Here is a 26,362-nt window from a genome sequence, read left to right on the forward strand (position 1 = left end):
AAGTTTCCCCATCTGCTCCTACCTCTCCCTCAGCTTTTACCTCAGTCCCCCCCCCTTCCTCCCCCTATGCCCCTCCCCCCCCCCCCCCCCCCCCCCCAGCCAATCAGCGGAGGCCCCCCCCCCGGGGCCCCCCCCCCCCCCCCCCCGCACGGCCGTTCGCACTCGGCTATGGCGGAGGTGAGTGTGTGAGAGAGTGTCAGCGGAGGGCTCCCCCCAGAAAGTGGGGCTCCCCTCCCTCCCTCCCCCCCTCCCCTCCAGGGCCAGGGCGGGGCTTGCGTTGGGGGCGCCCCTGGGGGAGGAGGAGGAGGAGGGAGTGGGGCAGGGCTTTGGGGGCAGCCCCCCAAGTGGGACCTACCTCAGGCAGGTGAGGGGTCCCTGAAAGCAGGTGGGGCTTATTTGGGGGTCACTCTGGGAAGGTGTGGGGCTGAGTCTAGGGGGCTCAGTTGGGACTTTTCCTGGGGGATTTGGGGAATGGGGGGCTGGAAGGGTTTGAGGGGTTCCCGGAGTAAACTTAGGGGTCTTACTCGCTCTCTAAACCCAGGCTCCCCCCAACTACTCCCTGCAACTAGTCTCCCCCAACCCCAGGCTCTCCTCAAGCTATTCCCCCTTAACTGCTCCCCCCTCAAACTATTCCCCCTAACGCTAGGCTCCTCCCCAACTACTCCCCCTAACTATTACTCTCCTAACCCTAGGCTCCCCCCAACTACTCTTCCCCTAACCCTTGGCTCCCCTAACTCCTTCCCTCTAACCCCTAACCCCCCCCCCCTTCCCAACTACTCCCCCTCCACTGCTCCCCCTCTAAACCCAGACACCCCCTCAACCATTCACCCTACCAGCTGGGATACTTTTTCCTAAGGGAGTGTACCCAATGTTCACAGAGGTTTAAGGTCTTTTGGGGGTGCAGCTGTGGAGGTGTGACTGCTGTGGGTCCTCTAGACTATCCCTCTCAGTCTGGAGAGGGAAAGCAATAATTTGGAGGTGCAACTGATGTCCCTGAAGCTTTGGTCATTCTGAGGGGCATTGCAAGGGACTGGGATGCAGGAGATAAGATGGGTTCTGTAGGGTTCTTTTGGGGGGGGGGTAACAGTGATCATGGGGTTCCCTCTGTTCTGAAGGGACATCAACAGAAAGAAAGGGGTGCCAAGACACTTCAATGGGGACAGGACTTAATGCTTTGATGGGGAAGGATGTGAAGCAGCGAGAGTGAATTTTTTGGGGGGAGCATCCCATAAAACTTGTGAACCGTTTGTGATTCCTCTGGGAATCTGGGGAGAGACAGCCAAGTTGTTTAGTTATGGGGCCGACAAGGAAGACCTGAAGCTGTTATTAGGGTGCGATCATAAGGTCTGGGCAGACAACCTTGTTGGACTACAGTTCCCATCTTTCCTGCCCACTGGCTATGGGTGGCGGGGGCTGATGGGAGTTCCACCCCAACAGTGTCTGTCTGGGGCTCCAGTTTGGTTTTTCTATTAGTGATATGAACCTTTATTGCATCTTAATTTTGGTTTGTTTTTTTTTTGGTAAGCTGCCTTGAGTCCCAGAGTTGGGGAAAAGGTGGAATATAAATATCAGCATCAATAACAACAACAACAACAACAACAGAGATAATAATATTAACCCCTAAAGTTTGGCAGGATGAGGAGAAGCAGATTGAATCAGCCAAGATTAACAGATACAGGAGCAATGGGTTTGTGTTATATTTTATCGAAAGTGTGCACATTTTGAAGTTGGTGAGAGCAAAGAAAGAAACTTTTGAAGTGCTGGATGCGGGTGCAGTTCAGAAATTTGGCGCTCAGACACAACTTGGGCTGTGGAAATTGGAGCAGTGTGTGTGTTTTTTCGTGCAACTGGTGTGAGTGAAGTTGTGAATCCTGGCTGTGAAAGAGGTCCAGCTGGAATCAAGGCGATAACTTAGAGGGAGATGAAGTAGAAGGGAAATTGACCAAGAAAGGGCTTGGAAATAGCTATTAACCAAGGTGTTTGAGGCGGTGTAGTGGTCTGAGCGTTGGTCTACGACTCTGGAGATCAGGGTTCGAATCCCCGCTCGGCTACGGAAACCTATTGGGTGATTTTGGGCAAGTCACACACTCTCAGCCCCTGAAAACACTGCGATAGGTTCGCCTTAGGGTTGCCATAAGTTGGAAATGACTTGAAGGCACACAAGAACAACAAGCCATAACTTTTGGAAGAGGCAGAGGCACATCTGAGATGTCTGATGGAAAGCGATGTTGGACCAAACAGCATCCGAGACATACAGGTGAACATAAGAAGAATTTGCAATTCTGGGCCAATATCAATGGGGGGGTCATTGAGGAATCAATGGCACAACGAATGAAGTAAACCTTGTAGCTCATGTTTGGTGTGTTCTGCATGTGTTTGAAACCCATCATCCCCAGTTGTCGTTGCTACTACTGGCCATGCTGGAGAGGGATATGGGGGTTGTAATGCAAAACAAGTGAAGAGCCACGTTGTACAAAGATGTGATTATTTATATATTTGTGTGTTTATTGAATTATATCCAATCTTTTACCCAAGATGAAGTCCAAGTTAGCTTTGTGGTAACCTGTAGGAGCTTTTGAAAGGTTGAATTGGTGACATTTAGGACTGTTTGACAGCGGGAGATGCTGCCTTCTGTCACAGGAAAGGCTTGGGTTGTGTCTTCTTGCGTGACAGAATGGGGCTGGGTTGCATGGCCTTTGAGGTTTCTTCCAACTCTGTGGTTGTAGAGAGGAAGAGGATCAAGTGGAAGGGAAAGTTAGTCTTTATGTATATGTAAGTGTAAGGAACTTTTCAGGAAGCAAACTAGCAAAGTGAAGGTCAGAGGACAACATGTTTCACATTTAAATTCCTATTGGCTTTCCTTGGATTTGGGGTCCTCTTTAAATTCTATGTGTATATATATATATATATATATATGTGTGTGTGTGTGTGTGTGTGTGTGTCTTCAAGCGACCCCATGAATTTTATAGGGTTTTCTTAGGCAAGAAATCCTCAGAGCTGATCTTGCCAGTTCTTTCCTCTGAAATAGAGTCTGCAGCAGCTGGGATTCTCACATCCAAGGACTAACCAGGGTTGACCCCGCTTAGCGCCTTAAGATCAGATGAGTTCTGGTGCCTTTAGGATATGTATGCCACTAAAAAAATCTAACACATTAACATAAAAGCCAAAATCCTGTCTGAGTGAAAAGATGTTTGCCTGCCGGTGGAAAGAGAGTAGATGGGGAACCAACTGAACCTGCCATGGATTTGGAGCCACCACTGAAAAGATGCTTCTGTCTTCACCAAATGCAGGAAAGCCTTCCCCCAGAGATTGTGTAAGTTGGTCAGGCTCAGAAAAGGAGATACGGTCTTTCAGATATTCTGGGCCCAAGTCATATTGGGATATAAAGGTCTGAATAAAAACACTTTTAATTGTGCCTGGAAATGGACCAATACTCAGTCGAAGAGTATATTTACTTTTATTTGTCTAGAACACTTTTATACTTGTCCATCAAAAAGCGGATTGGAGTGTCTTACAATCTAGACTTGGCATTTCTAGGCAAAGGACAAGCTTCATGGATGCAGAGTCGGATCACAGCCCTATTAAAGAGTTGTACCTAGCCATTGGATTCAACCGCCATTTCAAATCAAAGACCATCCAGTGCAGCCCCATTCTGCCCCATAGGAAGACACAATCCAAGCACTCCCATCCAACCTCCGTTTAAAAACCTCCAAAGAAGGAGACTCCACCACTTTCTGAAGAAGCATGCTGTCAAACAGCATTCATCGTCGGGAAGTTCTTCCTAATGTTGAGGTGGAATCTCTTTTCCAGTAGTTTGTTATTGGATGCACATTTAAGGAAGATGGCTCCTGCTGCTTCCACCAAAATGGAAAATTAGAAGTTGAGTGTCATCGTCATCGTGTTGACAAAGCATTGTCCCTACATGATCAAACTCAGCAGCAATGGTGGTAAGAAGGAGATGGAGTCACCCAAAGTAAGGTCCACTGGGAAGCCCAAACCTGGAGCCAACCCTGGAGGAGGTGGACCTACTCAGGAAGATGTTGCCTATGGAAGGTATGACAGCTCCGATGAACACCAAAGTATTGCCATAATACTAAGGCCAAATCCTAGAGATGTGGCTGGAACTTAGTCACGGCCCTGTTTGGTTGAACCTCGTGTTATTTTCAAACATCCCAAGCCTGTAATTCTGCAGAGCTTGTTGGAGTCCTGAGTCCTGAGGCCTTTCCGATGTAACAACTAAGTGCTTTTTACAAAGAAGTATAGATTGTTTAGGTGGAACCTCTCTTCTTGTCCTTTGAGTCCATTGGTTCGTGTTCCAGTCTTTGGAGCATCAGAAAACAAGCTTGCTCCATCTTCTACATGTCATCCCTTCAGTTGTTTAAATCATGTCACTTCTCAGTCTTCTCTTCCCCAAGGAGTTTATCACACGGGGACCATATGTACTTTACTTGCATCCCGATAATGATTAAAATGTCCACATCCCGTAAAAGTGTGCAAATAATTTTCACACGCAGAACACAATAACGTGTTAGAGGCTCATTACTAAAGAGGGTAGTACACACATTTGGTTTTCACACTGATGCATGTTAATCCTGTTGATGGTTTGGGAATCGCGTTTGTACCCGTGCGCCCAGAAGAATTAGTTGCGTCACCAGAAGTCACACATGGCAGCAAACAAAATCACCCAGAGAAATAAACACTTTTATTTACACAATTTTCTTTCTAAAAATATACTTTACTATCCCTTACTTTCCCAGAAATGGTATCCGACCTAAGTAAAAAGAACAAAATGTTACCCAAAATACAGGAACATTATTTCCTATGACACACTGGCTGTCCTCACTGCAGAAATAATCCAGGTTGACACCACTTGAGCCCTGGCTCAATGCTCTGGAATCCTGGGATCTGTAGTTTTGTGAGCCATTTAGCCTTCTCTGTCAGAGAGCTCTGGTGCCACAACAAACAACGACTCCCAGAATCCCATAGCATTGAGCCATGGCAGCTAAAGCAGTGTCTTCCTGGATTATTTCTGCAGTGTGGATGCAACAAGTACCTGTCTCCATAGGCAGCATTTTCTTTCGTTTAATGTATTTTGTGATGACAGGAATACAAGACTATCAATGCCTGGTATAATTAAGGCTATCTATTTTCACTGGTGTCAGAGGCAGTGGGAAAGCCATTGTGGCATAATGGTTTCATTGTAGAATGGGAGACTCTGGAAACCCACCTTGGGTGAGTCAAGCTGTCTCAGCTTTAGAAGAAAGCAATGGCAACCCTCGGTATGAATTTGGGTAAGAAAACCCTGGGATGGGGTCGCCATAAATCAGAGTTAACTTGAAGGCAGATCAAAGTAAATTTGGCATATTGAATGTTGCAGATGTGGAGCAGGGAAAAGAATCTAATTTTTCGAAAGGGGGACTAATGTTATAATGATCATCATCATCATCATCATCTGTATGATTCCAACTCATGCCACAAAAGCTAAAATGTTCCTTTAAGTTAGTATTTTGTGGGTTTTTCGGGCTATGTGGCCATGTTCTAGCAGAGTTTCTTTCTGACGTTTCGCCAGCATGTATTCCTTCATATGGAAAAGTCTGGTGTTTTCTCTTGAATGGGCTTGGTTATGTTCTTCGCTTCCACATCTGGCATCCGTTGGATTCTTTCTGCAAGCAGACATGGCGATCTCTAGTGAGAATATCTCCTAAGTCACTAATAAGACACTAGGGACCAGCGCATTGCAGCACATGTGCTCATAGCTTTTAAGTTGAAGGAATCTTCTTTGCAGTTTTCCTAGTAGGCAAAGAACTGGTATTTCCAGGGCTGTGTCTTTCAGTTCGGTGCCCTAGCACTGCCTAAAGTTTGGTATTCTTTCAGAGGGCATTGTGTGTCAGCTACAATTTAATTATGGGTTCTTCTACCTTCAGTGTCCGTAGGTTTTCCTTCTGTTGCACAATAAGGTGATTATCCTTATTCTGCTTCTTTATTTTTAATGGCCAGAGTTAGGGTTTGATATCAAGCTGGTGAAGAATAAGAAAGGTTCAGGGGAAGAGGAGTGAATAGACCGATATAGTGGGCAGAAGAAAAATGAGGCGGAATTAGATGTATAAAAATGGTGGGATGGAGCACATCTGTTTCATGCACAAGGCCTGAGGTTCAATCTCTGGCTGCTCCACAATGGGTAACACTGCATTTGGAGACCCAGGCTGCATCTACACTACGGGAATGATGCTGTTTGACACCGCTTTAACTGTCATGGCTCCATCCCAGGGAATCCTGGGGTTTGTAGTTTGTTGTGACATCAGAGATCTCTGAGAGAGAAGGCTAAATATCTCACCAGATTACAAATTCCAGTATTCCATAGCATTTTGCCATGACAGTTAAAGCGGTGTCAAACGGCATCATTCCCGTAGTATGGATGCAGCCTGGGTCTCCAAATGCAGTGTTATCCATTGTGGAGCAGTCAGAGATTGAAGTGCATTAATTTCAAAGGGTTGGTGCTTTGTATTCAGGAACCTACCTAGGCTTTTACTGGACTGGGGGAAACATTCTGCCTGAGAATGTGGGGGAGTCACTGCCATTCAACAAACACAATACAGCATTAGTCTACATGGTCAAACGATCTCACAAGGGAAGGCATTCCTAAACCTGGGGGTTGGATGTATTGAGGATGGCTGGACAGAAAGATCTCTCTCTGCAGTTGTTTTTAGGATACCCACATTTCTCAAGTTAGTGACAAACACTATATTTGTGCTGGAAGTTGACCATAGAGTCACCCCGGAGGGCCTACAGGTGCCTAGAGAGGTAGTCTCTAGGCATGAGGAGGTCCTCCAGCGCAACTCATTTGCTATGCGTTGGATTTCCACCTTTGAGCAGAAGTTGACCATAGAGTCAACTTGGAGGGCCTCCAGATGCCTAGAGAGATCTTTTCTTTCTGAGTGCAGGTAAGTGAAACTGGTTACTAGTCCCCGGAATGTGAGGGTAGGACTGTATTAACAAACTACTGCTCTGGTTATACTCACCATTGGTAAGGCTGTCAAAGGTTGATGGGACCTAGAGTTCTCTTGCATCTAGAAGACTGCTGATTCTTCAGCCCTGTTGTATAGGAAGGTGTTAAAAAGGCTGGAAATAGTGAAAAACATATAAGAATGTGTCATTTCTTCTTTTTTTAAGGCCTCGGTTGGGAGGCAAAGCCCAAGGGTTGTATCCTTCCCTGCCCGTAACTTATGTCCTGGGAGACCCAGCCTTCATACCACGGCAGGTAAGTATTACTTGAATCTACCCATTGGTTTATGCCACTCTCCGGCCACTGCAGCCCATCTAAATTCACTATCCTACACCTTCCCTACCTCAGTGCCATCCAGAAGTTTTAGTGTCAAACTCTGCATTGGCTAGAGGAGTCTGCTGAAGCATTATTAATAGTGTCAGAGTGGTTGATGGGATCACAGGTTACAGCTGCTATTTCTTCTGTCTCACCCCCTCCCCTTCACTCCACGCAGTGGTTTCTATGGGCTCAGCTGACCATCGCTTCAACCTGGCTGAGATCCTGTCGCAAAACTACGGGGTGCGGGAAGAGACGGAAGAAGAGGAAGACGAGGAGGAGCATCGAGAAGAGGAGAAAGCAAAGCCTTTTGAAGAACTAGACAAGAGCTTCAATGCCTCCCAGGTAGGGAATTTTCCATCTGCGTGCAAAAAGTCCCAGTTCAGTCCTCAGCATCTGAAGTAAGACGGGTAAATCCCTTGCATGAAAGCCTGGAAAATAGCTGCCAGCCAGTGTTAACAATATTGGGATAAACTGGACCAGCAGCTGTTTCAGTTGCCTGGATTGCCCCCTTCAGCATTCCCATGACTTCTGTGCCAGAACCCAGTGTAATTCTTGGTCTCCCCTTGATCACAAACACAGATAAAAGTTATTGATATCAAATGAGCTTTATTGGTGGTAAATGTTGCAGCAGATGTTCTACAGCAGAGATACCTTTTGTGGATGGGTTCCAACATCCCCTCACAGCCAGTGGAAGACCATAAATTGTACCCAGATGATCACCTGCTGGTGATCATATTCAATCCCCATTGCTGGCTGTAGGGGGGGGGGCTGGATTGGGGTGTACTCCTTCCATGGTGAGGCTTATGAAAGGTGGACTCCCAAAGACATTTTATAGCAGAAGCAAAGAAGGAACGTCCAGGGGGTGCAAGCATGACCTGTTCCCTCCCTTCATAGCTATGGAAACTATGAAAGCAGGATTGTTGCTGTTAACCGCTGTCGAGTCGATCCCGACTCATGGCGACCCCATGGATGAGACATCTTCAAGAACCCCTATCCTCCACTGCTCCATTCAGGTCCTACAAATTCATACCTGTCACCTTAATAGAGTCCATCCATCTAGACTAAACAGAGTCCATCTATCTTCCTCCCTTTCTACGTCACTCCACCTTTCTTAGCATTATTGTCTTTTCCAGATGCCTTCTCATGATGTGACCAAAGTATGATAGTCTCAATTTGATCATTTTGGCTTCAAGGGAGAGTTCAGGTTTTATCTGTTCTAGGACCCATTTGCTTGTCGTCTTGGCTCTCCACAGTATCCTCAGCACTTTTCTGCAGCATCACATCTCAAATGAGTTGCTTTTCTTCTTATCTGCATTCCTCACTGTCCAGCTCTCACTTCTGTACCTGGTGATGGGGAATACAATGGCTTGGACAATTCTAACTTTGGTGCTCAGTTGTCTATCTTTACATTTTAGGATCTTCATAACTGCTCTTCCCATTCCTAGTCTTCATCTTTTTTTCTTGATTGCAGTCACCATTCTGATCAGTGTTTGATACCTGGTATGGGAACCCTTTAACTGTTTCGATTTCCTCATCTTCTAGGTTGCATTTATGTATTTCTGTGGTCAGTATTTTTTTCCCTTTATGTTCAGCAGTAAGGCTGAAAGCCTTTTTGAAAGCAGGATAGTAACAGAAAAGTTGACTCCCTCGGTCTGTTCCCATATCTTTTTTCTAACCTCAAATGGCCAAGCTAATGGTGCTGCTGCTTTAGAGGAGTCCTCCATAGCTATTGAACCAGTTTCTCTTTCTTCTCCTTCAGAACACAGAAATGCCCTTTGAGGAACTGTTGGCGCTCTATGGCTATGAGGCCTCTGACCCCATCTCTGAGCAAGAGAGCGAGAGCAATGATGCTGCTCCCAACCTCCCGGACATGACCCTAGATAAGGTAAGAGATCATCTGGGGCAACTGTGACTTGCCCAAGACCATTCAGTGGGGTTTGTGGCCAAGCGGAAGATCAAACCCTGGTCTCCAGAGGAGCAATCTAACATTCAAACCACTACCAAAAAGCAAAAAGGCAGCATACGTGGCTCTCCTCCTTCTCCGTGTCTTTATGCACACAGCAGCCTTGTGAAGTAGCTCAGGCTGTGGAAGAGAGAATGATCCAGGGACTCCCAGTGAACATCATGGCTTACATGGAGTCCCTCTCCAGCTCTATCACATGGGGCTGGTGTGTTGCTGGACTGCAACTTCCAGCATCCCCTAGCCATCATAATCAGTGGTAAGGAATACTGGGAGTTGAAGTCTAACAATATCTAGTGGGCTACACAGTTCCAACCCCTGCTGTAACCAGTGCACAACCCTGTCTGTCTGTGTTCCACCCTTCTGCATCACAATACTGTGTCAATTTTTGCAAAAAGTGAAACTTCAAAAATCTATTAGAATGTATTTATTTATTTAGATGTATTTATTTCTAGATACAGTAAAAGAGGTGACTGTTACAACAGATAAAAACAGCTTTAAAGAAGAATCAGTCCACCCCCCCGCCCCCGTGTGTGTGTGCTGTTCCACACCACAGAAGTAAAGCAGTTTGACACCACTTTAACTATTATGGCTCCATGTGGAATTTTGGGATTTGTAATCCTGTGTCATATTCAGGCTGATCTGTCAGAGAGCTCTGGTGCCTCACCAAACTACAAATCCCAAGATTCTGTTGAATAGAGTCATGGCAGTTAAAGTGGTGTTCAACTTCTTTATTTCTGTCATGTGGATACATGTTCTGTGTCTCACACACATACACTTCGCATATTCACACCCACACAGCCCTGTTTTCAGGTCAGATACTTGTCTGAAAAAAGATATCATGATGAGCAAGAAGAGGATGAACCTCCTATGGCATGGAGTTCCACAGCTCACAAGGCTACAGAAAGCCATCTTCTAGATGTCAGTGCAGTTGTACCTGTGACACAGTTGCGATGTGAAGGAAATGTCTTTTTAAATGTTGTTAAGGATTTGTTTTCAAGGATGTATTAAACATTGTTATATATATTATATTAAGCATTTGTGAAATAAGTCCTTTTTAGTGTGTTGGGTAGAGGAAGTCCTTTTTGCAACCTTGTCCCAAGCCTTTGAAGACTTTCCTGGTCAGGAACAGTAAAATACTATGTAGGTTAACCAATAATTTCTTACAGTCTTTCTCCTCTTTCCTTCCACTTGCTGTTTAAAGGAACAAATAGCAAAGGATCTGCTTTCTGGGGAAGAGGAAGAGGAGACGCAGTCTTCGGCTGACGATCTCACTCCTTCAGTCACTTCCCATGATGCGTCGGATCTTTTTCCCAACCAAACTGGCTGTAAGTTTATTTTATTTATTTAGAGTATTTATACCTCACCTCTCAGCCAAAAAGGCTCCCAGAGGATTTACAAATAGTTTGACAGTTCCCTGACCTCAGACTTACACAAAATGCAAGCAAAAAGGATGATGGTAGCGGAGGGGAATAAATCCAGTAAATGCTGTCTTTTCTTCTTTCTCTCAGAAGCCAAATCAGTAGTAGTTAGTATGTAGGGAGGGCCGCTCATCAGCTGCTGGGGCCAATACAAAATGGAGATGTGCCTAGTTTCTCTTCTCTCCCTCAGAAGCCAGAGCAATGGCAGTTGGAATATGGAAGGAGGGCCTCTTACTAGCCACTTGGACCAAAGCACAAACAGTGTGTTTGGCTGAGATGCATGCATGGCTCCAGAGGGGAAAGAGCAGAGCTGTGGTATTTTGTGTGTGTGTGCCAATGGTATCTCCATGTTAATGGAGCAGTGAATCCTCTCCAGATTGAGCCCACATTCATCTTACATATAAGTAAAGGACAAGTGGTTTTCAATCTTCAGAGTCTCCAGCGTCATTTTGGAAAGAGCTGAAGCAAACATTTGTAAGAAAGAGGCGAAGGGGTCTTTACAAACTACAAACAAGCTATAGTTAAGTTTGGCATTAATGTCCACATTCTGTTAATGGTATTCTATGAAGTAAAGCATGTTCTCTGTATCATCATTCAGAGTCTGCAGTTTTTTAAAAAAATAAAATCTTACTTTTATCTCTCCAAAAGCAAACTTTCTTGCTGATGAAGACAAGGGTCCCTGCTCTTCCCCGTCTGCTTCCTTCTCAGCTGAGGACTCTGAAGAAGACTCTCTCCCCCCAAATGACTGCAAGAAGGTAAGTCTTGGGAATCCATAGCTGGCATTATCATTCCATGTTCCATTTGGAGAGGACATAGAGTGACTAAGGATAAGAGGCTGTGAAACGTTGGTGGGAAAGACTATTTCCTCAGATCTTGCATCTACCCTGATTCTCTTCCCAAAGCAATTTTTGCTGTCAAAAAATTAGCAAGAGGGTGCAGTGCCTCCTCTTCTGCGAAAGAAGTTATAGTATCTGAAGAAGCAGACCAAATCTATGAAAGCTAATGCTACAACTTCTTTTGCTTAGTAAGTCTCAAAGGTGCTACGACAGGGGTAGGCAATCTTTTTGAGCCGGGGGCCGGGTTGCTGTCCCTCAGACAACTGTGGGGCCGAACTCAAAATGGCGTCCGGAGCGGCACGGAAGCTGCGGTGGGGGCGGCAATCGGCGGCAGGACCAGGCTGGGGCCGGTCCCAAGGCCTTGCCGGGCCAGATCCGGCCCGCGGGCCATAGGTTGCCGACCCCTGTGCTACGAGGTTTCTTTACGTACTGATTCTACATACTAACATGGCTGTAGCTTTAAATAAATCATAAGGTGGGAGAAGCACAAAAGAAAAGAGACTGCATTATGGTTGGACAGACTCTGTCCAGGAAGCCACAGCCCTGAGTTTGCAAGAGCTGAGCAGGGCTGTGGAGGTGGCTTGGTGGTCTCACCTTCATAGGGTTTCCATAAGTAAAAGCCAATTTGATGGGAATTAACAACAGCAATGTTATCTGCAGGGGATGAGAGTTGTAGTCAAACGCACTGGGCGGGTGCACCGTTTGGGAGAAGTATGGGTAGCCTGGTGAGAGATTCCCAGAAGCCAATAGCACATGCCAGTAGAAAATGAATGATCCCATTTTCTCTTAATTTATTTTTCTTTGCAGGAGATTATGGTTGGGCCTCAGTACCAGGCAGCTGTTCCCCTTCTCAGCTTGAACATGCATAGCGAAAAAGGTAAGAGAACTTCCTTGTTGGCACAGTGTAATGTTTTTGCATTGGTTTATGCTCCATGCATGGGTGCGGGTATACTTGAAAGATAGGCGGGGAAAACCAGAAAACAATTCCCTCCCACCCCCCTTTTTTTCTGCCCTCTCTCCCAAGACTTCACATCTCTAATCTCCAGCATCACCTGGTTATACCAGGTTTGCACAATGTAGACCTGGAATGGCTTTCCACAACAGGGTGCCACATTATGTTCTCACATAATATATTTCTCCCACTGGTGGGACACACATGATTATGCCAGTGGAGTTATATGAGATCACACTCCAGATGTTTTCTCCTGCAGTCTATGAGAATGAAGATCAGTTGCTTTGGGATCCAAATATCCTCCCTGAACAAGACGTCGAGGAGTTCCTTTACCGAGCCATCAAGAGGAGGCGGGATGAAGTCTCCAATGCCAGTCTTCCGGAAGGAGAAATGGTGAAGGACAACGAACAGGTGAGCATGGCAACTATTCCCAGACAGCATGAAAGGCCATCACATGGATGCTGTTAGGAAGTGGGCAGTGTGCCACCAGAAATAAATTAGTTTAAAGGCTGTCCAGAGTCTCCAGAAGAGGAAAGTTGTTTCCTCGTGCCTGGTTTTCTTCATAGTCCCTCATGGTAATGTGAGATGGTCTGGATGGAATGACGGTCCTTTAGGCGAGGTCTTCCTATATTTTACTATTCCTTCTGCATCCTACTTTCTGCTCCTTGTCTAACAAGCTGTGTGCCATTTGTCCATGCATTCTCCACAGGCCTTATATGAATTGGTAAAATGCAACTTCAATCCAGAAGAAGCCCTCCGGAGACTCCGGTTCAATGTAAAGGTCATTCGAGGTGAGAGAAAATATATCCATCATTTTGTTTTCAACAGAGGCCTTTGGTCCTTCTTGGAGGTTCCAGAGATCCATTTTGTAGCTTGCTTTTTGCCCTCCAGAGTTCAGAGAGATGTCTTCTTTTCTTTTTGTCCCACTTACCTGCCCCCAAATACAGCCAAGCAGGGATTTTAACTGTTAACTGTAAATAAAGTATACAGTGAAGTAATCCAGTATTTAAGGGACTGCTGTTCCTTCCTCCACCCCTATTTTCATTTTTATTTTGAGTGTTTTTGTTATTAAAGCAAACTTTTCCCCTCTTCTTAATTGTGCTTTCTTGGCAGATGAACTGTGTGCCTGGAGTGAAGAGGAATGCAGGAACTTTGAGCATGGGTTTCGGGTCCACGGGAAAAACTTCCACCTTATTCAAGCCAACAAGGTAAGTTGGGAACATCCATGGCAGGTTTGTTAACTCAAATGCATGACAAGTAGTAAAGACACAGAATCATGGAATCATAGAGTTGGTAGAGACTTCAATGGCCATCAATTTCATAGGGTTTTCTTAGAGGTGGTTTTGCCAGTTCCTTCATCTGAAATTGAGTCTACACTTGGTATTTCGTGGTGGTCTCCCTAGGGCTGATCCTTCTTGGCTTCCAAGATCAGTTGGGATCTGGTTCTTTTAGGTTATTTAGGGTTGGCAAAAAGTGGGGTTTTCCACTTCCTACTGGACTTTTTGTTTAAAATGTTTTTTAAAAACTTGTTTGAGCTTTAAGATCTTCACGTCAGGCTTGGTCCTAGTGCTTTCTTAGGCATGTTTGGTGAGAACAAGGGAGACAAGGCCTTCTCAGTGGCTGCTCCCAGACTGAAATTCCCTCCCTAGGGATGCCAAGATAGTTGTCTCCTTGCCTTCCATCAACCAGCAAAGTTTCGTGTTCCCTCAGGCTTTTAGGGATGGTTTTCAGTTTTGGATTGATTTTTCCTCCTACACTGTCTTTCAAAGAATTTTAATTTGTTTTAACTTTATAGATTGTTTAATTGCAATTAGATCTGGTTCTGGGGCAGCATAAAACAGGCCTGTTCCCTCTCTGGGACTGGCCTTGAGATATTTAAAGAGTGTGGCCACGTCACCCCTCCATCCTTTCTTTACCAGGCTGGGCATGCCCCACTTTTTCATCCTTGCCCCTTGTATTATGTTCTCCATACATCTTCTCATCCTTCTTGTCCTTCTTCAGGAGGAGGTTGAGGCGGTGGTTGTTGTCATCATCGTTGTTATGATGACATCTTGACATCACTGAGTACTCTGTCAAAAATCCACCAAAGAGATGGTCATTGTGGATCTGTCACATTACAAAGGATTCTGGGATTCACTCCAGATTCACTCTCAAAAAAAGTTCTCTCCATCAATCATGGTGTTTCTAAACTTTGCCCTGACCTCACCTTTCCTATGCCCGCAGGTCCGCACCCGATCGGTGGGCGAGTGTGTGGAGTACTATTACATGTGGAAGAAGTCGGAGCGCTATGACTACTTCACCCAACAGACACGGTTCGGGAAGAAGAAGTATGTTGCTCACCTTGTGTGTGGGCTAAGATCGCTAGCGTGTGAAAGCAATGGGTTGTATAGGTGGCTGAACACCTAGGAAGCCAATGGACAGATCCTAGAGGCACCAGACCTTGACTGCCAGGGCAAGATCCAATGGGTCAGGTTTGTGGATTGCAGCCCAGTTTCATCAGTAGCCATGAAGTGAGCTGCAATCTGCAAAAGCTTATCCAGGATAAAACATATTGGTCTTGAAGGCACTTGATGCAACAGGAAGATGTAACACACCTACTCCCTCAAAGGTTTTTGCATGGTGGTGCTAGCCAAGTTAACATTGCAAAAGTAAGACAGTTCTTTTGCTGTAACAAGTAAGGTTTTCTTATTTCACCAGTTACTTATGGGGGTGGGGAGAGGTACTATGAGTGGGATTTTTTAAAAAAATATGAATGTTATTCTATTTTTCAATCCTAAGGGGTGCTTTTAAGTAATGAAAAGCTAACAAAGAAAATAATGAATACTGAAATTGGGATACCTTTTAAACTGGGAGGGGCACATATGGACGGTATATGCACAAGTCTGGGTTTTTGGCCCCCTGTTGTCCTTCTCTTCCTTCTTTCTTGTTCTGGATTGGGGAAGGGGTCCTGAATGTAACTCTTAAACCCTTCCTCAGAAAGAGGGACCACATGTTCATCCATCATCGTAGGAAGAAAAAAAATTCATGCATTCTGCTTGTTTGCAGAAGCTTAACTTTTCTTAATCTTATGGAAGGCCATAACCCGAAAGAGAATGCCTACCTCTGTTCTAAGCTGTGCATTCAGAAATATTCTGCATCTCCAAGTTTGGATCTATTTGTTTCTTTCTTCCCACCCCTCCCTAGGGATTACACGGATAATTTTTTGGATGGCAGCGAGGGGGAAAATGCCAGCCGTGCCCATGGCTCTCCACCCATCCCGTCGGCTACCGGTTGCCTCGACTCTCGCTTTAATCCAGATCACCTGACGATGGAGGGTGCAGGTAACTTTTCCAGACTTAGCAAGAATTCTACTTAAACATTAAGAACTGCTTGGTGGTAAGATTTGTTTTAGAGTGGAATAGACTGCCTTGGAGAGTGGTAGACTCTTCTTCTTTGGAAATCTTTAAGCAGAAGTTGAATGGACATCTTTCATGGGTGCTTTAGTTGTATGTATTCCTGCATGGCTGTGGATCAGACTAAATGGCCCTTGCGGCCCCTTCTGACTAAGAGCCTATGCTTCTATGAAAATGTACTTCAAATATACCAACCAGACTTTTTTCTTCATCTTCTTCCCACTGCCCCCTTCTTCTATAGAGCCCTTAAGTATTGAAAGCGCCGCATGCAGTTTGGGCAGCACCAGTGAGTCGGGCCATGGCTACGAGTGCAGCACTCCTTCAGAAACAAACTGTTCCTTCGATCCTGCTGAGGAAGTGCCCATGGGAGGCCGGGCGCCACCCTTTCTGCAGCACCCACCAGATCCCCCCGAAAGTGGCTTCTACCAGATGGCGGCAGCAGGCAAGCAGGAGCCATTGCAGTGTTCGGGGGAAGCCATTGCCATGGACTTCACCCTCCCTAGGAATGTCACGGAGAGGCTGCCTTTAATTTCTGGCCACGTGGGACTGGACAGGGATTCAGAGACGTTGGTGGCCCCTGCGCAAGTGTCCTTATCTGTCCCCGATTTCAGCATCATTGGCATCGGAGATGTAAATAGCTTCCTGGCTGCTCAGCCGGCCTGCCCAGCACCGACAGCCCATTTGGACTCCTTGTCTCAGTGACACTGACCGTCGACGGGTCTCTTTGTAGGCTGGACGTTGACTCGGATGGGACTGGATCCAAGTTCCCTTTGGGGGCATGGAGGCGGGTTGGGGCAGTTGGTCAACCTACCGCTTTTCCCCAGGCCCATGAGGACGGGTCAGAATTGTCAGACCTCTCGGACCTCGCCTTTTCCCTCCAAAAAACACAGGAGCATACACCGCCATTCCTGCCCTGCCCCTGATGTTTCGATATCTCTCCAGCGAAACCAAACACCTACGTAGGGTTATATCTCTTTTTCTCTCTCATGCAGCTTCATGAAAAGCCGGCAGAGGGGAAACTGTGACCCCTGTGGGGTCATTGCAGACAAGGAGGCCAAAGCCATTCAGGGGCAGGTAGAATCTTCCCCCATTCAACCCCTTGTTCACTTGAACATCCACTGGCTCCCATCCTGTGTAGTGCAGTGTAGCGTAGTAGTTCCACATGAGAAACTATGCTAAAGTAGGACAACCACCCAATATCTATTCACTGTCCATTGGAGGAGTGGGAAAACATCTGGCTCCACCACCCAATAACTATTCACTGTCTGGTGGAAGAGTGGGAAAACATGTGGCCATTTTTCTGTAGCCAGTTACGGAATGGGTACATCCTCTGTTGAGGTCCTTAGGCAGTTTCAGTCAGTTGTGTAATCATTTTGCGTCTGGCTACAGAAACACAGCCAGGCACTTCACCAATCCCGCACTGCACTCTGCCAGATACTACTTGGAGGAGAGATGCAATAATTCTAGGTCCCAGAAGAGGCATTGGTCAGTGCAGAGGGAGACGGGAATATCAACCAAAAAGAAATGTGCACAGGTGTACGGTTGACTTACGCCTGGATATGCTACTAATGGGATGCTAGCCAATATCACCAGCCAATGTAACTCTGGTATTGTAAGGGATACAGTGGAGAGAGAAAGGTTTGCCCTAAGCACTTTTATTAAGGGAGCAAGGAGAGTGGATTGTGGGGTATTTTTGTTCCAGAAGAATGGATGCAGAAAGCAGCTGGCCATCAAGGCGAGGAACAAGCCGGAAGGAGATTACGACCTCAAGTTTTCAGTTGTAACAGCAGGAACTGGTACCTCTTCTTTTTTTAATTTTTGGTTTTCTCTGCACATTTAGGAGGTGAATTCTTGCCAAATCTGGTAGTTGCGTCCTGTATTTCTAGGGGTGGAATGGGGCACCGTTTGGTCCTCTTTCTTTGCTCTTTTCCTCTGGCTTCTTCTCATTGGTGACTTCCCAGGATGGAGATACTTGTGTCCGGCAAGATGAGGAAGCCAGAGTTCTTGCCTTTCAAGGCAAAGCCAGGGTTTTCCAAAGGATTTGCCATTGAAGAGATTCAGTGGGAATTTGGGAAGGAAAAACAGGAGGCAAGGGAAAGATGGTCGTAGGGGAATTCACAATGTGAGGAGGACGAAGGCTCTGTAAACCATTTCCCCTACTTACGCTGTTCTTAACCTCCTTTCAGGGCAGGTGTTCCCTTGTCCTGAGTGTCTCATGGGCACAGAGTCCTGTGTCCGCAAGGAAGGGATCATAGTTGTGAAAATAGCGTTTCCTCTTTCTTTTGGCTCATGTGCCCACATGTGAGATGGCACATTAGTGGACTTTCAGCTGCTTTTGTCCTCCAGCCCCCTAAGATGACATTCCATGGCAGGAAGAAATGGAAGGGGCACGCAGGAGGAATTCACAATCGATGGAAGAATGTGTTTGCTTTTCCCATAGTGACTTGTAAAATGTTAAGTCTGATGCCAGCAGCTACAGAACTGCTGTTTCAGAGTGCCAAAACTAGGAACCAAAGGAACAGAGAACTCGAAAAATGGATTTCCCCAGCCACTTCTCTGCTCTTTTGGCCTGCCAGGAACATTACAAAATTGGCAAGGGTGTGTCTTTTTAAGGGTGAATCCTCAACTTTCCTTCTCCCTAGTTTGTCCATTGTACGCAAAGCCAAGGTGAAGGTTTGCTGTTACTGGATTTTGTTACTGGTAATATCCTTTCTCCCCGACCCCGATATTTTTTAAATTGAACCTTTTTGGGGTTGCAGTGTTTCTGTCCTCAATCTGATCCTTCCCCGGCTTCTGACAAAACCACTTTACCTCTGCTGTTGCTCTATACGCATTTATTTGCTCTTCTCTGGTTGTATAATTTGAAATTTTAGGGCAAGGGTTGAAATGGAGTGAAAGAGAGTGGAAGGTAAGGTCACTACCATCTTCTGTTTCCCCCTAAGTTCATTTCTGCACAACTGCTGCTGCTGTTACTTTTCCTCCTCCTTGACTCTGTGGTCCACTTTTCAGAGAGGCATTTGGTGAATGGGGAGAATACGACTGAAAGTTGAATGCTTTCTGTCATCTTGCTTACAGCACCGGTTCTCATTGTTATAATAATAACACATCTTACAGATGATCGTGCCAGTTACATCAAGGTGAAAGGGATTTGTGCTGGAGCATAGCTGGAGTTACGAGGAGAGACATGAAGGTGACAGGCCCCCAAACAGAGCTGATAGTGACAAATGTCAGAGGTTGCGCTTTGGTAATCAAACCTTCATCCTACTTTATGGCCTCGCAGAGCATAATCAGGACTCGTCCCGATACGATAGCAGTTCTACTGCGGTCTCAACTGATGCTCAAATACCCTACGCGCACATGTCCAGTTCCTTATCCTCATGAAGGTTTGCCTATGTTTTGTGAAGCTGAAAATAGTTTTTAGGGCTATTTTAGTTTTTAGTGGAGTTCTACCTCCTTTCATGGCAAGGTATCCTGGGTTATGTGGTTGCAGTCCAGTTCTTTCCCATTGCGACCCTCTTGACTGCAAATCCTATTCGGATTATTGCCTACTGGACTGTGCAGATCACAAGACCCATTTTCCTCTGGGTCCTCTGCCATCATGGGGTTAACAGCAAAATTACATCTTGCAACTAAAGTCCCATCTGGAATCTTGCTGTCCTACTTTTATCTAGCCTGACCCTATTTCTTTTCCACTTGTACACCAGGCCATTTGGGGCTCAAGATTCATACTTCCATGCTCTGCTCCAGATAAATCCATTCACAACTCTCAGGGGTTACATTTCTTCCAAGATACTTAACGCTTCCTATGAATTAACTGTCAGTTTGAAAGCCAATCACAGTTTTAAGATTGTTTAATTTCCTTTCACACAGGATGGGGTCTTGAGGGGTAAAGAACTATTGTTTTTTCCCCATCTTGTGATAAATAAGTGTGGGCATGCTAGGATACATCTTTGGAAACAAGCGACACAAAGGAAGCAAATGATACAATAGTTCAGCGTATGCTGAAAGCCGCGTATGCCGCGCCTGCATAAAACGTGGGGGCACTGTACACACATTTCGTTTTCTCAGGTCGCCAAAGCAAGCTCTGCATTGAAGGAGATTCCTTTTGTGAAGTCGAAGGCTTTCATGGCCGGCATCCATAGTTTTTTGTGGGCTTTTCAGGCTATGGGGCCATGTTCTAGAAGAGTTTGTTCCTGACGCTTCACCAGCATCTGTGGCTGGCATCTTCAGAGAATGTCAGGAAGAAACTCTTCTAGAACATGGCCCCATAGTCTGAAAAACCCACAAAAAACTAGAGATTCCTTTTGTTTTTCTGCATTCCCATCTTCAGCCACTAGATGGCATAAACCACTGCTCTTGGTTTCCACCTAGAGGCAGTGAGGTGAAACTGCAACCAGAACCTCCTTTTTCGCTCCTTAGCACCGAAAGGCATTGTAGGTGGCGCCTTGAAGAAAATGGATCATGCCCACTGCGTTGCATCCCAGTGCCCCTTGGGTTTTACATTGCTTTACTGAGCAAGGCTCTGTTTCCCCTGGCGGTCTTCTCAAACGGGAAGCAAACATTCAACTCACTTAAGTGCTGCTCCCGTTTTAAAAAAACAAATGCTTGTTGGATCAATGGCAATTAGGGTTTATTTGCTTTCCTCTCCTCGGCATCACAGTATTTGTTTCCTTTTAGATATGGACCCGTTTCATTTCATCTTGCCTATTTTGTTTTTAATATGTCTTATTTATATATGTATATTCCCCGGGTTTGTTTACAGTTTGTGAGGAAGTGGTCTTACCTTTCGGGGTGGGGAGGGGGGAATTGCAATGATAAGGGTGTGGGGAACCGGGTGTCCAGGAAGCGGAGGAAGGACTAGCAGCTCGTATTTTATTTGCCTTGGTAGAGGCGGGTGGGTGGGAAGGGATTTTGTTTTGGGATACGATTCCATTTAGGCTGCTTTCCTCCTATTTCTCACATCCTTCCCCATTGTGAAAGCAGGGAAGGTCTCCACTGTGATGTGAAACTGCCTTGAAATACCCTTCATTTATTTATTTAATTAAAAGTCTACGTTGGGGGGGAACCCTGCAACCGAGAGGGAGAGTTGAGTCGTTTATATACGCATCTACTAGCAGGTATATCGGGTCTCCATGAATTAATTCCCATCTCTGCTTTGCGTTCATCCCTCCCCTTTCCGTTTTTCTTCTTCTTTCCTCTGCCCTGATGGTTCTACTGTTTCCCTCTGTATATACTTCTCTCTGGTTCTTTACTAAGCCTTTGAACTGCTTTGACTTCTGGGGCACTACAAGGCAGAGCAACACATTGAGTTGCCTAGAGTCCCTTTGGAGGAGAAATGGGCCGGCTAACCTTCTTTGTGGCTAGGAAATATCGCCCGACACTTAACCACTTGAGATGATGCTACGGATACTATGGACCACAAGCTGGTTTTAATTTAGAAAAATTAATCAGTACGTTCTAGAAAAGGTCCAGCAGGTGTAATGGTCCGGACGTAAGGATTCTGGGAGACCCGGCTTCGAATTCTGACACAGCCAAGTCACAGCTCTTGCCCTCAGAGGAAGGCAATGGCAAACTCCCCCAGAAGAAATTTGCCAAGAAAACCCTATGATAGGTTGGCCTTAGGGTTGCCGTAAGTTGGAAATGAATTGAAGGTATGCAACAACAACAACAAACATTCTAGAAACAACACGTTGGAGGAAGTAGACTTAAGTCCCTTAATGTGCCCATCGGAAGTGATGACCCTCCAGAAAGAACGGTGGCCAAGGGCTTATTTTAGTCAATAAATAGCAGGGATGGTCAAGGGGGCCCAAGCCATTTTGCTGCCCAAAGTAGAACTTGAAACCCAACTGCCAACTAACACAGGAAAAAAAACACACACACAAATACCTTTCCCTCGGTGTAAAAATTGCATTTTGGTGTTACTTCCAACCAAGTTGACCAAAATATGGCTCATATTTTGTTGTTTTATGACATTTGCTGTTGTTTTATGATACCCCAAAGCACTGGTCCCACACTAGATGGGGGTTGTTGTTGTTGTTATTTATTGCTCATCAAAACTCAATGAAAAGAGTTATTACTTAGAATCATAGAGTTGGAAGAAACCGCAAATGGGTCTCTTATTATCCAGGAGTTCTCTAGCAGTGCAGAAATGATGCGGTCTGACACCACTTCAACTACCATGGAGTTCTGGGATTTGTAGTTCGGTGAGCTATTGAGCCTTCTCTGTCAGAGAGGTGTGGTGTGCAAGAGCAAACTACAAATCCCATAGGATGGAACCATGGCAGTTAAAGTGGTGTCAGTCTGCATCCTTTCTGCAGTGCGGACACAGCTGTGTGTGTGTGTGTGTGTAAGTTTCACCTTGTGTTCATCCCCATCCCATTTACCCAAGACTCCTCCTCCTCATCTCTTCTGATTGGCCAAGTAGGTACAGGCCACACCCCTTTGGGATGCAGCTTCTGAACTCACCTTTTATCTTTTCACTCACCTGTTGCCTCCATCCTTGGATGCTCCTGGATGGAGGCACAGGTTTTACTTTGCAAAGCTCCCTTCCAAATAATGGACCAAGCTCATCTCTTGCTCAGGTGTGTGGGTTGTGAGTGTGTTGATCTTCACTTATAACAGGACTCTGCCCCAGGACCAGATTTATTTTTCAGTATTAGGGATCTAAATGAGTGGATGGCCATTGAAGAAATGTGATGTAGGGACAGCAGAGAGTTTCTCTTCACCAAAGGTTTGGGGACACATCCTTTTATTTTCTCTGCACATGGAGATTTGCCTTTTCCAAGTAACCAGGAAAGAGACTTTGGGTAGAAAGCAACGCCAGAGAACTTGGATCAGAGGTAAGTGCTTTTTATTCCTGAACAGTTAAGCCGATAAAGTGGAGCGTTCAACAGAAACAAGCAGAAACTGGAGGCAGGTGTTGGAAGGGCTTCTGTTTCTTTGTTTTTATTGTTAAATGTTATTATTCTTAAAAGGGTAAAATGACGTTGACAGACAGACACGAAATATTTCAATTGCACTTGCACAGTTCATCACAAACACCAGACGTATAAACTAAAACGACTTCTTTCCATCCAGCTCATAAATATCATTGATACTTTATCAAACTTCTCTTTCCTGATATATATGTGTGTGTGTATGTTTGTGTAATACGATTATCACTGCCAATATTTTAGATACTTTTAACCCCTTTTATAAAAGTACATATATTATATACATAAGTATTACAGATGTAGTTTCTCTAAAACTTGGTGCCTCAATCCTCTTTTCCATATGTTCCCTTCTCTCCCCAAAAGTAGGTTTGACTAATCTTTCTTATATTTATCCATTGAATCCTTTCTAATTAGACTTTCTAATTAATTATCAACTTCCGTATAGTCAGATAATTTCAAGAACCATTCTGTTATATCTGTTTCCATTGGGGGGGGGGGTATATATTAATCTTGATGCTATCATCATATAAAATAGCAAATGGAACATAAACCTGGGAAGTTGCAGATGTGTGTAGAGGACTCTAGGCTTAATCTCTGCAACTCACCAAATATAGTTTCCACTTTTAATTAAATAATAATAATAATAATAATAATAATATGCCACCTCTCCTGCAGGATCGAGGCAGCTCACAGCACCAAATAAAATACAATATAAAATACAACATGCTACCACTTTCTTCCCCCTCTAACTATACTATAATAAAATATCATAAACCATTAAAACCATTAAAGAAAAATCCGAGGGTCGTAGGATCTTAGAGCTGGAAGGACCCACAAGGGCCATCTATTCCAACCTCCCAATATGCAGGGAGACGCAACTGCATAAGTTGACTTATAAGCTGCATAAAATGACATTAAGGCACACAACAACAACAACAGCAACAACATGGCACCCTCTTTACCTTCTCTTCCCCAGGCTAAACATCCCCAGCTCCCTAAGTTGCTCCTCAGGGAGATTGGTGATTTCCAGACCCTTCAGTATTTTGGCTGCCCTCATCTGGACACGCTCCAGCTTGTCCACTGTGGTGTCCAGAACTGGACACAATATTCATAGGATCATGTTGGCCTTTTTAGCTGCTGCATCACACTGTTGACTTAGATTTGGCTTGTGGTCTCCTACGGCTCCTAGATTCCTTGTGCATGCACTGTTTTCAAGGGCAGGTATTTTATTTATTTATTGACAATATTTATACCCGGCTCTTCAGCCCCAAAGGCTCTCAGAGTGGTTTACGGATAGTTATTCAGACGCTTCCCTGCCCTTGCAATCATGGCACAAAAGGTGTTCGTTTCTAGGCACTATACTCCGGAAAGATGGCCAGCCAGCTTCTGTTTTAAAGACCTCCAAAGAAGGAGAGTCCACCGCTCTCCAAGGCAGTCCATTCCACTTTCAGGCAGCTCTTACAGTCAAGTTCTTCCCAACGTTTAGGTGGGATCTCTTATCATTTGAAACCGTCGGCTCATATTCTAGTCTCTGGAGCAGCAGGTGATGCTTTGCTCTTTGCTTCACCTTTTGGATTTTGCATTTCTCTGCTGTGTTGTCTCAAGAGCAGCTGGGAAGAAGAACCTGATGGCAGGGATAAAGCCTCTGTGTGTATGGAGAGGGGACATTTTGGTGAATTTTCAACAGACCTCAAAGATCTGTGGAATGAATGGGAAGACCAAGTCAGATGCTTGGCCCATTTGTGCCAATATTGCCAACCCTGACTGGCAGGAGCTGTCCAGGACTTCAGGTATGAGCTATTCCCAGCCTGGGATTGGATTTAGATCTTTCTGCATGCAAAGCAGAACATTTGCTGCTCAGATCCCTTTAGTTTCTAGTTCCCATGATTCTGGGGTCATTTCAATAGGAAGAAGCTGCCTTAAGCCAGATCTTGTACCATTCGTCCTTCTAACTCAGTGACACCAACTCTGAGCATCAGCAGACCTTTTAGATGTGAGCCCAACACTCAAACCACTGCACCACACTGGGCCTTTTGTGGCATGCTCCCATTTATTAGAATATGTTGTTGTTGTTGTTGTTGTTGTGTGCCTTCAAGTCATTTCTGAGATGGAGACGCTTATCATGGGGTTTTCTTGGCAAGTTTCTTCAGAGGGGGTTTGCCATTGCCATCCTCTGAGGCTGAGAGAGTCTGACTTGCCCAAGGGCACCCAGTGGGTTTCCATGGCCGAGCCTGGATTCGAACCCTGGTCTCCAGAGTCCTAGTCCAATGTGTAAACCACTATACCACACTGGCTCTCGCCATTTTCAACTTTGGGCAACCCTAAGATGAAGCTATTTGGGGTTTTTCTGAGGCTGAGAGTGTGTGACTTGCCCAAAGTCTCTCAGTGGGTTGCTATGGGCCAGCTTGGATTCAAACCCTGGACTGCAGATTCATAGTCCCACCCTCAAACCATTACACTGCATAGATTTCTCAAAATAGGATGAACATCTGTGGTTGCTGCTATTATGTGTCTTCATGTTGGCTTTAATATGATGACCCTATCCTACAGTTTTTTTGGCCAGCTTTCTTCAGAGGAAGTTTGTTACTGCTTTCCTCTAAGGCTAAGAGAGTGTGACTTGCCCAAAGTCACTCCAGTGGTTTTCCATGGCTGAGCCGTAATTTGAACCCTGGTCTCCTGGTATCCTAGTCTCAACACTCGAACAACTATACCATGCTGGCTCTTCTCCCTTGGATAGGGATCAAATTCAAATCTGAGTTGCTGGAGGTATGAGGAACCCTTGGCTGGGGTGCAGCCTCACCAAGGCAAGGCTGATGGGAGATGAAGTCCCAAGGGTTATTTGTAACAGGAGCAAACAAAGTGTGCAAGTGTGACCCATCTCCCTTTCCATTAGCTATGAAAACTGAACAAGCGACAGAGAAACATTCCCTTCCCAGTCTGTCCCCAGCCTTTATATTTCTTTCCTATCTCAAACTAAATAGTGAATGGAAAAAGTATCCAGTGAGATCATTCATGCAAGTGACCTCTTTCATGCCACCGGAGCAGTGTTAGCATTTGGTCGTGATGCCACCAAGGATGATAAAACCCATCTGCCTGGCAGCAGAGGCCCAACTCACCACACCATTTCATAGTTTTATGGCGCTCTCCATAGTACTGAACATATTTGGGATAGGATTCAGGACCTTGGAGAATTCCTTTAAGTCCTGGGTTGGATTTTCCACCCCATTGACATGGAGCTAACAACTGGGGCTGTTTTCAGGTCTATCCAGGTTGCATCCACACTGCAGAAATAATCCAGGTTACTATAGTTTTTTGTGGGGTTTTGGGGCTATGTGTCCATCTTCTAGAAGAGTTTATTTCTGGTGTTTCGTTTTGCCATGGAGACACTGAGCCTCCTTTGTCAGAGAGCTACAATCACACAATCCAAACTACAAATCCCACAGTTCCAGAGCATTGAGCCAGGGCAGTTAAAGCAGTGTCAATCTGGATAATTTCTGCAGCCCTAGAAATGCCAAGATTTAAACCCAGGACTTTGTGCATGCACTGGG

At 45.4% G+C, this 26,362-nt stretch overlaps 1 protein-coding gene across 3 annotated transcripts; it reads left to right on the plus strand.

Annotated features, from left to right (window-relative positions):
• The first annotated feature begins 141 nt into the window (after positions 1-141).
• On the plus strand, positions 142-21,380 carry MIER2 (MIER family member 2). 3 transcript variants are annotated; one of them, XM_042479724.1, is made up of 13 exons: positions 142-177; positions 7,171-7,258; positions 7,497-7,663; positions 9,081-9,206; positions 10,486-10,609; positions 11,351-11,457; positions 12,346-12,415; positions 12,750-12,901; positions 13,200-13,281; positions 13,604-13,698; positions 14,714-14,817; positions 15,674-15,810; positions 16,124-21,380. In XM_042479724.1, exons 1-13 carry the CDS (start codon positions 169-171, stop codon positions 16,582-16,584), a joined length of 1,722 nt encoding a protein of 573 aa, XP_042335658.1. In that variant the 5' UTR covers positions 142-168; the 3' UTR covers positions 16,585-21,380. The 3 variants fall into 3 exon arrangements, with proteins under 3 accessions (XP_042335658.1, XP_042335657.1, XP_042335656.1); XM_042479723.1 differs by lacking the exon at positions 142-177 and adding an exon at positions 798-2,257; XM_042479722.1 differs by lacking the exon at positions 142-177 and adding an exon at positions 3,293-3,313.
• Positions 21,381-26,362: the final 4,982 nt, after the last annotated feature.

Source organism: Sceloporus undulatus, chromosome 7, assembly GCF_019175285.1.
Source record: "Sceloporus undulatus isolate JIND9_A2432 ecotype Alabama chromosome 7, SceUnd_v1.1, whole genome shotgun sequence".
Taxonomy (NCBI): domain Eukaryota; kingdom Metazoa; phylum Chordata; class Lepidosauria; order Squamata; family Phrynosomatidae; genus Sceloporus; species Sceloporus undulatus.